This window comes from Astatotilapia calliptera, chromosome 18 (assembly GCF_900246225.1).
Source record: "Astatotilapia calliptera chromosome 18, fAstCal1.2, whole genome shotgun sequence".
Classification (NCBI taxonomy): Eukaryota; Metazoa; Chordata; class Actinopteri; order Cichliformes; family Cichlidae; genus Astatotilapia; species Astatotilapia calliptera.
Genome location: NC_039319.1, coordinates 270,091 through 283,978, shown reverse-complemented (window position 1 = coordinate 283,978; position 13,888 = coordinate 270,091). Strand labels below are relative to the sequence as shown.

The 13,888-nt window shown below is 47.2% G+C and overlaps 2 protein-coding genes across 8 annotated transcripts; both read left to right on the top strand.

Moving 5' to 3' along the window:
* The first annotated feature begins 1,706 nt into the window (after positions 1-1,706).
* On the top strand, positions 1,707-6,778 carry LOC113011283 (zinc finger protein 132). 7 transcript variants are annotated; one of them, XM_026150753.1, is made up of 8 exons: positions 1,707-1,895; positions 2,297-2,737; positions 2,952-3,489; positions 3,559-3,619; positions 4,523-4,666; positions 4,740-4,876; positions 6,125-6,248; positions 6,521-6,778. In XM_026150753.1, the coding sequence occupies exons 2-8, from the start codon at positions 2,345-2,347 to the stop codon at positions 6,696-6,698; spliced, it is 1,575 nt and encodes a 524-aa protein (XP_026006538.1). In that variant the 5' UTR covers positions 1,707-1,895; positions 2,297-2,344; the 3' UTR covers positions 6,699-6,778. The 7 variants fall into 7 exon arrangements, with proteins under 7 accessions (XP_026006538.1, XP_026006537.1, XP_026006541.1 ...); XM_026150752.1 differs by having other exon boundaries at positions 2,294-2,737; XM_026150756.1 differs by having other exon boundaries at positions 1,709-1,895; positions 2,294-2,737; positions 4,743-4,876.
* A 3,497-nt stretch (positions 6,779-10,275) lies between these two features.
* Positions 10,276-12,255, top strand: opn4.1 (opsin 4.1). Its single transcript, XM_026149656.1, has one exon. The coding sequence runs from the start codon at positions 10,411-10,413 to the stop codon at positions 11,812-11,814; it is 1,404 nt and encodes a 467-aa protein (XP_026005441.1). The 5' UTR covers positions 10,276-10,410; the 3' UTR covers positions 11,815-12,255.
* Positions 12,256-13,888: the final 1,633 nt, after the last annotated feature.

Below are 13,888 nucleotides of genomic sequence, written 5' to 3'. Positions count from 1 at the left end.
TGTACCAGCTGGAGTGGTAGTAGTACTGAGGTATCTGTGGTCACACACACTGAACATGTTGTTCTTCTCTGCTTATCTCTACTTCCTGTTTAAGGTGACAAACACAGACTGGCAGCAGTTTCCGTGACTTGTGAGCACATTACCTTAAAGGGCTCCTGCACACCTTCAGCCTGTGAAAGCACAAAACCGGGACACAGTTCACGTCATGTCACCTGTGCACAACACGTGCTTCATACTGACAGGTAACAACCCCCAGTACAGAGAGATGACCCCAACATCCACACCACCCCCTCCGCAATCAGTGAGGCGGAAGAACTCCCTCTAAAACAGAACCAGGATTAGGGAGGGACTGAGCCTGATTCACTGGGAATCCCCGGCAGCCTACGTCTATTGCAGCATAACTAAGGGAGGATCCAGGGTCACCTGGTCCAGCCCTAACTATATGCTTTAGCAAAGAGGAAAGTTTGAAGCCTAATCTTGAAAGTAGAGATAGTTTCTGTCTCCTGAATCCAAACTGGAAGCTGGTTCCACAGAAGAGGGGCCTGAAAACTGAAGGCTCTGCCTCCCATTCTACTTTTAAATACTCTAGGAACAACAAGTAGGCCTGCAGAGCGAGAGCGAAGTGCTCTAATAGGGTGATATGGTACTACAAGGTCATTAAGATAAGATGGGGCCTGATTATTTAAGACCTTGTATGTGAGGAGCAGGATTTTGAATTCTGGATTTAACAGGAAGCCAAAACAGGAGAAATCTGCTCTCTCTTTCTAGTCCCTGTCAGGACTCTTGCTGCAGCATTTTGGATCAGCTGAAGGCTTTTCAGGGAGTTTTTAGGACTTCCTGATAATAATGAATTACAGTCGTCCAGCCTGGAAGTAATAAATGCATGAACTAGTTTTTCAGCGTCACTCTGAGACAGGATATTTCTAACTTTAGAGATGTTGCACAAATGGAAGAACGCAGTCTTACATATTTGTTTAATATGTGCGTTGAAGGACATGTCCTGGTCAAAAATGACTCCAAAGTTCCTCACAGCGTTACTGGAGGCCAAGGTAATGCCATCCAGGGTAAGAATCTGCTTAGATACCATATTTCTAAGACTTTCAGGGCCGAGTACAATAACCTCAGTTTGATCTGAATTAAGAAGCAGAAAGTTAGCGGCCATCCAGGTCTTTATGTCTTTAAGACATTCCTGCAGTTTATGGATAAACCTTCTTGATTATGTAACAGAGAGAAGCGCTCTGAGGACCACCAACGTGGGCAAACACGTGTGTATGTGTCTGTGAGTGTGCGGTCACAGCTTGTCATGCAACACTGCACAGTGTGAACTTGCTGTCACGCTATGCGGCTGATTCCTGTTTCACTGACGTCTGTCAAACACTTCCTGTTAGACAGGAAAAAACAGCCAGGTCACGTGACCTGATTTTCTCCTCATTTCTCTTCTGCTGTTAACGCATATGGTTACCATAGAGACATGTGACCCCCCCAGCATCATCTGACATAAAAACAAATAAATGTTATAAAGATAAGATAAGATAACCTTTATTAGTTCCACACGTGGGAAATTTGTTTTGTCACAGCAGGAGTGGACAGTGCAAAAGTTACGCTGGACTTAAAAGCCAGATTTAAACTAAAACAAACAAAACTTTTGGAGCTTTTATTGTGAAAGAGTGAACTGAAGTTAATCTCATGTAATCTGATAATCTGAACAGTGTGACGTCCGACAGACTTTGTGTAATCCTGAAAACAGGGAGCCGGTGTGGTTCGTGCTCTCGCCTGAGCTCTGTGCTGTCGGTTTTAAAGCCTCCTCTGGGGGCAGCAGAGCGGCCGGCGGGCTCCGAGGAGCCGAATAAGCCGTAGAAGAAGAAATAGGAGCGGATGTAAACAAAGAGGAGCAGGTGAGTTTTAGTGAGACGCTCCGCAGTCTCACCTGGGAGCTCATTTATTGATCTATTAGTGACGTATCGATTCGTTCCTGCTCTGAAACACCGTTAGCCTGCTAGCCTTCTCCGCGTCTTTGCATTTCCCGCGCGAGCCTAGCTAAAGCGGACGGCGAACGCGCTGCCCTAGATCAGCCAATCATTCCGCTTAACGTACGTTTCGTCATCAAGCAGAGGGGTTGGTACTCTAAGTACTCAGAGTAGTCAGAGTACTGGGACTGTGGAATAAAGTAGCATAACGAAGACTGCTGCTGATATCTGGACGGATGTTCGGTTCTGCTGCGCTCTGATTGGTCAGTGTTTGAATTCAGGCGGTTTTTTTTAGATAAATCCTATTTACACTGACTGTGTCCCAGCAGGGCCAAAGGACGGACCTCACACCGTGATGTCATGGTGATGTCATAGCGATGTCGTGGGTGAAGCAGCGGTACCGTGACATCAGCCCTGTGACCCTGCAGTTGGGGGGCGGAGCTGTGAGCTCCAGCCTGTACTGTGCTGAGGTGGAGGGCGTGGGGGCGGGGCTAGTGGAGTCCTTCCTGGTGGAGCTTTATCGCTGTAAGCTCTGTCAGTTCACCTGTGGCATCAAAGCCTCCATTAACAGCCACCTGCTGCTCACGCACCGCCCCAACGCCTATCTGGACGGGGCAGAGGCGGGGCTCCAGCAGGGAGCGTCACCCTATCAGCTAAAGGAGAGTGACGAAGATGAGGACTTCCTGCTCTACAACATGCTGGACAACCTGAGCCCGGCTACCTGTGACATCAGCAGTGAGGGCGGGCTGCAGGTGGCCCACACCTGTGAGGTGATAACCTCACACACACACAGAGAACAGAATGATTTTGAGCTTTTATTTTAAAAGGTGAAACAATATGAAGTTTATAGTCAGACGGTTATTTATGATTTAGCTTTTCAAATTAAGTTGAAATGTATTTATTTTTTGATTTATTTATCTTATTTTATTCTGAAGGTGTCCTTACACCTGGTAGCCACACCTTAATCTTGTGGTTTGTATGCAGGTCACCACACTCTTTGAGGAAGAGGAGCAGGAGGAGGACTCCTCCATCTTCACTCTGAAGGGGAGCACTTTATCCTCTCTGGCCGACACCCCCGCCTCCCAGGAGGAGTTGGCGCAGTCCGCCCACCTGATGACCCTTGGGCTGTGTCGGATCTCTGCAGTCAGAGCTCCTCCTCTTCCTTCTTCCTCACCGTCCACACAGCTCACGCAACCACATGACAGCAGTGCCAACAACAAAGCGAAGGCTCCGCCCCCCAGCCTGCTGTGTCTGCTCTGCCCATTAAAACTGCCGTCGCGGCGGCTGCTTGATATCCATGTCAGGTCACACCGTGCCAGCGGCGGTTTCGGCTGCGTGCGCTGCAACTGGATGGCCGACAGTTGGGAGGAGGTGGAGCATCACTGGAGGAGCCGCTGTAGCCAGAGGAGGAAAAGGAGGAGGGAGCGGGAAGAGAAGAAGAAGAAAACCGCGGTGGCGGTCTGTCACAGGAAGTTCGAAAACAGCACGCTGAGAAGCGCTCCTGAAAAACCACGGAAACACAGTGAGTGCCCAGCTCTGTACCATCGATCAGTAATCAATAAGAACACTAACACTGATCAGTTTTCTGCAGATGGATGGAGGAGCCAGCTGATTGGACGTGCAAAGCGTAAGGAGGCGGAGCTTCTTGACAGGTAATAATAACAATAGTAATAATAATAATAATAATAATAATAATACATTTTATTTAAAAGGGACACTGTACAGCAAATAAAAGAGGCATAAAACCAGGAAATAAACGTGATAATAAAAGAAAGTTTAAGAGCATGGAGAGGTTCTCTACAGTAGGCTGTCTTGAACAGGTGGGTTTAGAAGGTGGACTTTAAAAAAAGGGAATGAGGTGATGTTTCTGAGGTCGGGGGGGGGGGGATTCCAAAGTGGAGGGGCAGAGCGACTAAAAGTCCCCCATAGAAACAAGACGAGAGGAAGGAACAGGAAGAGGAGGATCTGAGGCACCAGGATGGGATGGAGATCTGTACCGAACCAGAGAGGTATGGTGGGTGGAGAGAATGAATTGCCTTAAATGTACAGAGGAGTATTTTAAAATTAATGCGAAGTTTAACCGCCGGCCAGTGAAGCTGCTTCAGAATAGTGGTGAGTCCTAGTAATAATGCGGGCAGCAGCATTCTGGACACGCTGAAGCTTGTTGATGGATTTTTGTGTAAGAGCGAGTTACAGTAGTCGATCCGACAGGTAACTGTGGACGAGGGTAGCAGGCGCATGTGGAGTGAAGAAGGGGCGGAGTTGGAAATATGCTGAGCGAGTGAGAGTTAAAGGATAGTGCACTGTCAAGAATGACAGCCAAACTTTTCACAGAGGGAGAGGTAGAAACTGATGAGTTCTTGATAGTAACAGAAAAACAGTTAGCTCTGGATAGCCATCATCTGGAGCCGACCGGGAGAAGCTCCGAGTTGTTGCTGTTGACTTTAAGAAAGTGGGAGGAAAACCATGAACTAAGAGAATCTGAAATGATTAAAAACCAGTTTGAATGTCTGTCAGCCAATCGGAACACAGCCTGTGTGCGTGTTTGTTTTCAGGCAGGCCAGCAGAGCTCGGGCCGCATCACGGCCGGTCACCATGGAGACCACGAGGAAAACCACGAGGAGGACGAACGGAGACGGCGAGCAGCTGACAGCAGAGAGCGGGAAGCAGACGGGCTTCAGCTGCTCGCTGTGCCACAGGTAACCACGTTACCCATAATCCCTCACTGCACAGAGTCACGTGACCTGGTGATGTCATGGCATTTCTTCTCAGCAGGAAGTTCTCCTCTAAACTGACTCTGAGGCGTCACCTGGGCGTTCATGGGGGAGAGAAACCGTTCACCTGTCCTCACTGCTCCTACAGCAGCCGGCTGAAGGCCTCACTGCTGCAACACCTGAGGACTCACACAGGTAACACACACAGCTGAGGACTCACACAGGTAACACACACACACACCTGAAGACTCACATGGGTAACACACACACACACCTGAAGACTCACACGGGTAACACACACACACACCTGAAGACTCACATGGGTAACACACACACACACCTGAAGACTCACACGGGTAACACACACACACACACACACACACACACCTGAAGACTCACACAGGTAACACACACAGCTGAGGACTCACACGGGTAACACACACACACACACACACCTGAAGACTCACATGGGTAACACACACACACACCTGAAGACTCACACGGGTAACACACACACACACACACACACACACCTGAGGACTCACACGGGTAACACACACACACACACACACACACCTGAAGACTCACACAGGTAACACACACAGCTGAGGACTCACACGGGTAACACACACACACACACACACCTGAAGACTCACACGGGTAACACACACACACACACACACACACACACACCTGAGGACTCACACGGGTAACACACACACACACACCTGAGGACTCACACAGGTAACACACACACACACACACACCTGAGGACTCACACAGGTAACACACACACACACCTGAGGACTCACACAGGTAACACACACACACACACACACCTGAGGACTCACACGGGTAACACACACACACACACACACACCTGAGGACTCACACAGGTAACACACACACACACCTGAGGACTCACACAGGTAACACACACACCTGAGGACTCACACGGGTAACACACACACACACACCTGAGGACTCACACAGGTAACACACACACACACACACACCTGAGGACTCACACAGGTAACACACACACACACCTGAGGACTCACACAGGTAACACACACACACACACACACACACCTGAGGACTCACACAGGTAACACACACACCTGAGGACTCACACGGGTAACACACACACACACACCTGAGGACTCACACAGGTAACACACACACACACACACACCTGAGGACTCACACAGGTAACACACACACACACACACACCTGAGGACTCACACAGGTAACACACACACACACACACACACACACACACCTGAGGACTCACACGGGTAACACACACACACACACCTGAGGACTCACACGGGTAACACACACACACACACACTAGCACTCACACAGGTAACACACAGAAAGCTGAGAGCCCTTGTCATGTGACTGTCAGGTGACGTTGTGCGTCCCGTGTGTGATCTCAGGTGAGAAGCCGTACAGGTGTGCAGAGTGTCCGTATGCGTCCATCGATCGCAGCTCTCTGCTCCGACACTACAGGACTCACAGCCAGGAGAAACCGTACAGGTGTCAGCACTGTGACTACAGCAGGTAACACACCTGACACACACCTGGTGCACACCTGGTGCACACCTGTGCTCCCACAAACTGCTGCTCGAGTATTTCGAATAATAGAAAATTAAATTGAATGTGACTCATAAATCGAAGGGTTTATCTGTGTTTTCACGGATGTTGTTTGCAGTTTGGAAACCAATGAGCAGTTCGTCCTGAAACACCTGTGTCAGGATTCATTATTGATCAGTATTGATGTGTGATCTGATTAATCTGTGGAAAAACTGATAGATTACTAAAGCAATCGGTAGCCCTGTTTTTGTTTTTCTCAACAGCATCCAGAAGAAGAGTTTGGATCTCCATGCTCGCCGCCATCACACTGGTGAGGCGTTCCCATGTCAACAGTGCGACTACTCGAGCCCGGACCGCCAGCTGCTGCTGAGACATGTCCGCAGACACCACGCCCCCTCCCAGCAAGCTGCGTTCTGAACATGCGCTGGTGTGACGGGGCTCGGCACAAAGTTTTATTTGTGGACTTTTTTAATGAAAATAAAAGCTTAGAAAAAATAGTTTCTGTTCTTATTTATTCACTCTCAGACCTTTACTTTGAAAATATGAAGGCCTTAAACACTTTTTAACTTTGAAAAGGCCTCAATGAGCACATAAGGCTGTGACAGTCAGCTGATTATTAATCAGTGAATACTAGAATACTATTTTCATTGGAAATAACTGACCAACGTGAGTGAAGCAGCTGATGTCTCACCTGCTGCTCACCTGGACTCACTGCTCAAAATTAGCCAGAACTGAACAGGTTCTGATTAATCAGGAACCAAAAACGTAACTCTGAGCACACGTCAGGGGGACGGACAACGAGCATCAGACTTTGTGCTTCAGTAATGTGTGCAATAAAACATGTTTTAGCAAAATCTTTTTTCAAATACAATTTAAAAACAGATTCCACTCCTCATCTGCATTTCCTGTTAGCTCACACATTAGCTTTGTTTCAAGTTTCACTTCCAGCAGCGAAATTCTGCAGGTCAAAACTGCACATAAGATAAACGAAATCAATTCAATTCAGTTTTATTTATACAGCACCAAATCACAACAACAGTCGCCTCAAGGCGCTTTATATCGTAAGGTAGACCCTACAATAATACATAGAGAGAAAAACCAACAATCATATGACCCCCATGAGCACTATGAGCAACAGTGGGAAGGAAAAACTCCCTTTTAACAGGAAGAAACCTCCAGCAGAACCAGGCTCAGGGAGGGGCGGGGCCATCTGCTGTGATTGGTTGGGGAGGGGGAAGGAAGACAGAGATTGAATAAAGAAAATATATTTTTATTAAAAAAGTAGAGTAAATAAATACAGATTACTGAAAATGCTGTGTGGCAGAGGTAATGGTATATACATGTACAGTAACTGTAAATGAACAGTCCCATATTTCAGCAGCTTGTAGCTAACTCTCGGATTAGCTAACACATATAGCATTTCTGTGAGTCTTCTGGTCCTTAAAAAAACTGCGAAGTATCCAGGTGGTCAGATGTAAGGGGCTCTGTGATTGGTTACAGAGAATTTGCACTGTCGCTTTTTTTCACCCGGGTTATATTTATTTATTCATTTATTTATTTTGTCAGGAAAAAAGAGAAGCTTTCTAAACATCCGGCTTTAAGTCTACATTTTAGAGACATAAATGAGGAGCTTTTCACAAATGTGTTTCTATCTATGGTGTCTTCTTGTTTTTCATTCAAACTGTTTCACTGACTTCTCTTATTAAAAAATGTTTTTAAAAAAATTTGTAATCATTTTTTTTATTTTTTTTGTATTATTTTTGGTCCCACGGTAATAGATGTTCCAGCCATGTATTCCAGCCTTAAACCTAACCTTATCCATAACCCTAACCAGCAGTTAAATGGCGTAAAATAATGTTTTCCAAAGCGATTTTAGGATAATGAACGAACATGTGTAGATTGAGTCCAGAGGGTTCTCATGTGTTCTCCTTTTTCCGATGTTGTCATTTAGGAACGTGTTGGGTAACTGAGAGCGTAAAATGTTGACGATTTGTCACCGAGTGTAAAATATTACGCTTAGGGAGTGAGAACGTGTTGGGTTTCTCAAATCTAAGGGGCGCCAACCAAAATTCCTCTTTAAGAAAGAAATGTTTAATAATCACATTCTGTTTCATAAGAACTGTGCTGCCTCGGCCAAATCTAAATACTATTGTGGTTTATTCTATTCTCGTGCATGTAACCCAAAGTTCCTTTGTTTAACAATATTCCTGCATCTCCACACTCTTTTCCTTCTCTAACCTAACCCTCTCTTGTATCCTTTGCAGCTCTGTATCCACCTGCAGCTTGAGATCTGTAGTCTTTGTTTACCATTTACTAATGTTCACGTTTCACTCTCCCCTCAGTATCAGATGTATCAGTAATGATTCAAGAGTCTAAATCATCTCCCCAGGGACCCTCTTCCCACTGTCCTAGTCTAAGCTTTTCTTGGTGGTGGACTTCCAGAGACGCAGACCCACCACACTGACACCGGTGAACATCCAGGGAGTGGACATTGAGATAGTGGACTTGTACAGGTACCTGGGTGTTCACCTGAATAATAAACTGGACTGGAGCCACAACACTGATGCTCTTTACAGGAAGGGTCAGAGCAGACGCTACCTGCTGAGGCGGCTGAGGTCATTTGGAGTCCAGGGAGCGCTTTTAAAGACCTTCTATGACTCTGTGGTGGCATCTGTCATTTTTTACAGTGTGGTGTGTTGGAGCAGCAGTTTATCAGCAGCTGAGAGGAAGAGGCTGGATAAACTCATCAGGAAGGCCAGCTCTGTTCTGGGATGCACCCTGGACCCAGTGCGGGTGGTGGGAGACAGAAGGACTCTGGCCAAAATAACATCTCTGATGGACAGAGTCTCCCAGCCCATGCATGTAGATGTTGCTGCAGAGCTGCTTCAGTGACAGACTGCTGCATCCTCGATGCATGAAGGAGCGTTTCCGCTTGTGTGAAATTAAAGGATTTTTCTATTCTTACCTCACTGGTCCCTCTTATTACCACCATTATTGACTCTTTTCTCGGTACTGGGACTGCTCCTCCATTATTGAAAGTTCACTTCCTGTGTCTGCCGGTTTTCCTCAGATGACACTCAGCTGTATATTTCCTCCAAACCCAGTTTCAGCCTTCCACCCATCCCCCTCTGTGACTGCCTCATGGAGGTTAAATCATGGCTCTCCTCCTATTTTCTCAAACTCTGTAGTAATAAAACTAAAGTTTGTCAGCACAGCTTCCACTCTAACCATATCCCACAGGTTTTCCATTGATAGTGGCAGCTCCTCCAACCTGCCCTCTCCTCAGGTGTCGTTCCACTTTCTGCTTCAGAATAATGCTGTCATACGTATCCCTAACCTGGGCAATCCCTGCTTGTGTGAGTCACTCCACGTTGCCGTTCCCTCTCATTCTCGTGGGTCTTCATCTGCCGTTCACCCGATTGTTCCCTCTGCCCGTCTCACCACTATGGGGAAGAGTCCCATCTGTTTAAACTGGCTCACCCTCTCTGACATTGACTCCAGTATTGTTGTCCAATGCTGGTTTTTACTACTTGTCTTTTATGCTTGGTATGGTTGGGTTTAGTAGGGCGCCAACAAATAAAATGTATTGAGATACTGAGATTATGACGTCTCGCTGTGACACTGCACAGATCTCTCCTCTTCATGGTTGTGTCTTTGAGCCATTTCAGTGGAAGAACAAACTGACCTCTGAGCTCTGACCGCTGAAAAACAAAACCATCCGTTTTCCCCTCTGTCCTTGACTAATGGCATGACTTAATGATTTGGCTCATTTCTAGGACTTGGACAGGAAACACTGTGACCTATAAACGAACATCTGACTGTGTTTTCACTAAAAGCTCATTAACCTCAGAAACGGCCCACATTAACCTGCAGCAATCAGGTCATATCTGATCCAGATGTTTACTTCTTCTCCGAGTGCAGAGAGTTAATGGATCGGTCAACTCGATAATGCACCGCCATCCATCGATCAGGCCAACATAAAGAGCCGCAGCCTGACCGAGCCGGCACGCAGAGCCAACTAAGAGAGCTCGAGCCCACATCCAACCGATCCGGTTAGCGTTCAGCATCATCCGACGGAAATCCTGTTAACGCCACACGGACGTCCTGCCGGCATCCGGCTGCCATCGCAATGAGTCACATCCACTCGAGCAGGAAGTCAGCTCTGTGCCCTCTGGGTGGAAACTGCACTGAGCACCATCACCAGGTTAGGATGTCTAAACTGCTCCACCTGCCTGACCACGCCCCTACACAGAGTGCTCACGCCCAGTCTCACCTGTTTCCTACCGTGGATGTCCCGGACCACGCCCACTACATCATTGGCTCAGTCATCCTGTTGGTAGGGGTAACAGGCATGCTGGGAAACGCTCTGGTCATCTACGTGTTCTGTCGCAGTCGGACGCTGAGGTCGCCCAGCAACCTGCTAGTGGTTAACTTGGCGGCCGCCGACTTCCTGATGTCCTTGACACAGTCTCCAGTCTTCTTTGTGGCCAGCCTGCATCGCCGCTGGGTGTTTGGGGAGCTGGCCTGCGAGCTGTACGCCTTCTGCGGTGCTCTCTTTGGCATCACCTCCATGATAACGCTGACGGCAATTGCGGTGGACCGTTGCCTGGCTATCACGCGTCCTCTGGCGATGCTGGGTGGGGTGAGTCATCAGAGAGTGTTGGTGGTGGTGGCAGTTGTGTGGCTGTACTCTCTGGGCTGGAGTCTGCCGCCGTTCTTCGGGTGGAGCGCCTACGTCCCTGAAGGCCTGCAGACATCCTGCAGCTGGGACTACATGAGCTTTACAGCTGCTGTACGCACTTACACCCTCCTGCTGTTCTCCTTCGTCTTCTTCATCCCGCTCGCTGTCATTGCTGCGTGCTACTTTGCCATTTTCCGGGCAGTGCAGCAGGCGGGGCGGGAAATAGAGCAGCTGAACTGTGGCGAGGTCAACAAGGCATATGAGCGTCTGCGCAGCGAGTGGCGAATGGCTAAGGTGGCTCTGGGAGTAATCCTGCTCTTCATCGTTTCCTGGTCGCCATACTCTGTGGTTGCTCTCACCGCCACCGCTGGCTACGCACACCTGCTGACTCCATACATGAACTCGGTGCCAGCTGTCATCGCCAAGGCCTCTGCCATCCACAACCCCATTATCTATGCCATCACACACCCAAAGTACCGCGCTGCCATTGGTCACTATGTCCCTTTTCTTCGCAGCGTGCTACGGCTGCAGGAGAAGGACCTGCGCTCCTCTTTCAGCTCAAGCGCCACTTCGTCTCGCTGTACCACTTTTACCAGCTCGCCAAAAGGTCGACTTAATGCCGGCGTCAGGACCAATGGCCACCAGGCTCAGAACCGCCTATCCTCAGTGTCTGACAGCAAGTCGTGCTGGATGGAGAGCGATGCTGACGGCTCGAGCAGAAGATCAGAGAGGCAGGCGTTCTCAGAGGTCACCGCTAACCCCTTGGACTCCGTCACACCGAGGCAGCACGTGGGCCACACCGACGCCAGTTCATGTGACGGTGCCGTGCTCGAGGCCAAACTTCCTCTGTGATGCTGCTCTCGTGGTTCTGCTCTTACTGGTCAAAGGTTTTGATCAGATGGAGAGACGAAATGAGATCAGGGAGTGATGCAGGCCTTTGATGGTGATGACATCACTGTGTTACTCACGGTTACGCAGCTGATTGGAAACTTGAGCTTCATGTGAATATTGATTGATTTTCCTGTGATCGATTCGGTTTTCTGATTAATTTGTCAGTAAAGTTCAGTTCAAGCTAAATTTCTTCAGGTTTTTTTTTTTACCACAGAAACATGATGATGTGTGAGGCGTGATTGAAATTTGAAATCTGCAGCAGTGTTTGAGCATCAACATCTCCAAAACTTCTAAAGATCAAACCCTGAAATGTTAAAAAAGCCGGATTGTTGTTTTTTACCTTCAAATGAACCAGGATGTGTAATGCTCCAAATTATATGCAAAAATAAAAAATGAAAGCCGCCCTGTAAAGTCTCATTATTAAGCACACACTGGTAAAGAATCAACTAGTGACAATTTGTGGATGCTATATAAATTAATTTCACAGTACTGTAAAGCATGTAGAAACTCTTTAACATGGGACATTAAGAACATGCACCACTGGGTGCGATCTTTCGTAAACATAAAGTTTCATTTCATCTATATGCTGATGATTGCCAGCTTTATTTTCCTTTCAGTCGTTCTGATAGCTCCCAAATTAGACTCCTGCTTGATTGCCTTAGTGATGTTAAGTCATGGATGGCTCAAAGCTTTTTAAATTTTAATGAACGTAAAACGGAAGCAATTCTGTTCGGCCCGAATCGTTCCTCTGATATCCCTGATGTTGACCTTGCTGCTCTGACCCCTCACCTGAAGAGCTCGATTACCAATCTTGGGTTAAAAATCGACTCTGCACTTACTCTTGATGGCCACGTGAATGCGGTGGTGAAATCATCATTCTATCATCTCAGGCGTCTGTCGAAGGTTAAACCTTTTCTTTCAAGGCGTGACTTGGAGACTGGTATCCACGCTTTTATAACCTCACGCTTGGATTATTGCAACTCCCTTTTAATAGGGGTTGGACTGGGCACTCTGACACGCCTGCAACTAGTCCAGAATGCTGCGGCACGGTTTTTATCTGGTAGAAGGACATTTGAGCACATTACTCTGGTTCTGGCCTCCCTGCACTGGCTTCCAATTGAATTTAGGATTCATTTTAAAGTTCTTTTATTGGTTTTTAAATCTTTAAATGGTCTGGCACCTGCGTATCTGTCTGATTTGCTGAAGCCCTATGTCCCCACTCGTTCGCTCCGGTCAGCTGAGCAGCTGTTGCTCTCAGTCCCCAAATCAGAGTTGAAACTGAGAGGAGACCGAGCGTTCTCTATCATGGGTCCTGAGCTAATCTTCCTCTTCACATTAGGCGATCGACATCAGTGATGGTGTTTAAATCCAGATTGAAAACGCATTTTTATTCACTGGCTTTTGATTCAGTGGTTGACTGACTTGTATTTTATTGTTTTCACTATGTTTATTATTTTATCGTATTTATTATTCTTATGGTATCTATTATGTTTCTGTTGTTCAGCACTTTGGTCGGCCTTGTGTATTTTTAAAGTGCTATATAAATAAACGATGATGGTGATGATGTTATTTTCATTTGACGTTCATGCTGCACCACAAAAACAAAAATATCAGCAGATGGTTGCATTCAAATCACTGTAGTCCAATCATCTTCTTGCCCACCTTCTTTGAGCCAATTAGCCTCCACTCTGTGTGGTTTAAATCTGTGTGACTGTCATTAGTGCAGCCCACCTGCTCCCCACCTCACAGACGCCTCAGAGCTCTGTTTGAGCCTAGATCGATCTATCTATCTATCTAGATAGATAGATAGATAGATAGATAGATAGATAGATAGATAGATAGATAGATCAGAGCAGAAAACATTAAACCGCTTGTCCATTTTCTCCTCCTTTCTTCTTCATCACTTCCTTTTCTCCAAATCTCTTTCCTCTTCTGTCCTTCTTTCCTGTCTCCCTCTGGTGCAGTGGTGCCCCCTGCTGGTCTCCCCTGGCCTCCTGCAGCTTTAATGTCAGCTGTGCATTTGTTGTTGATGTGA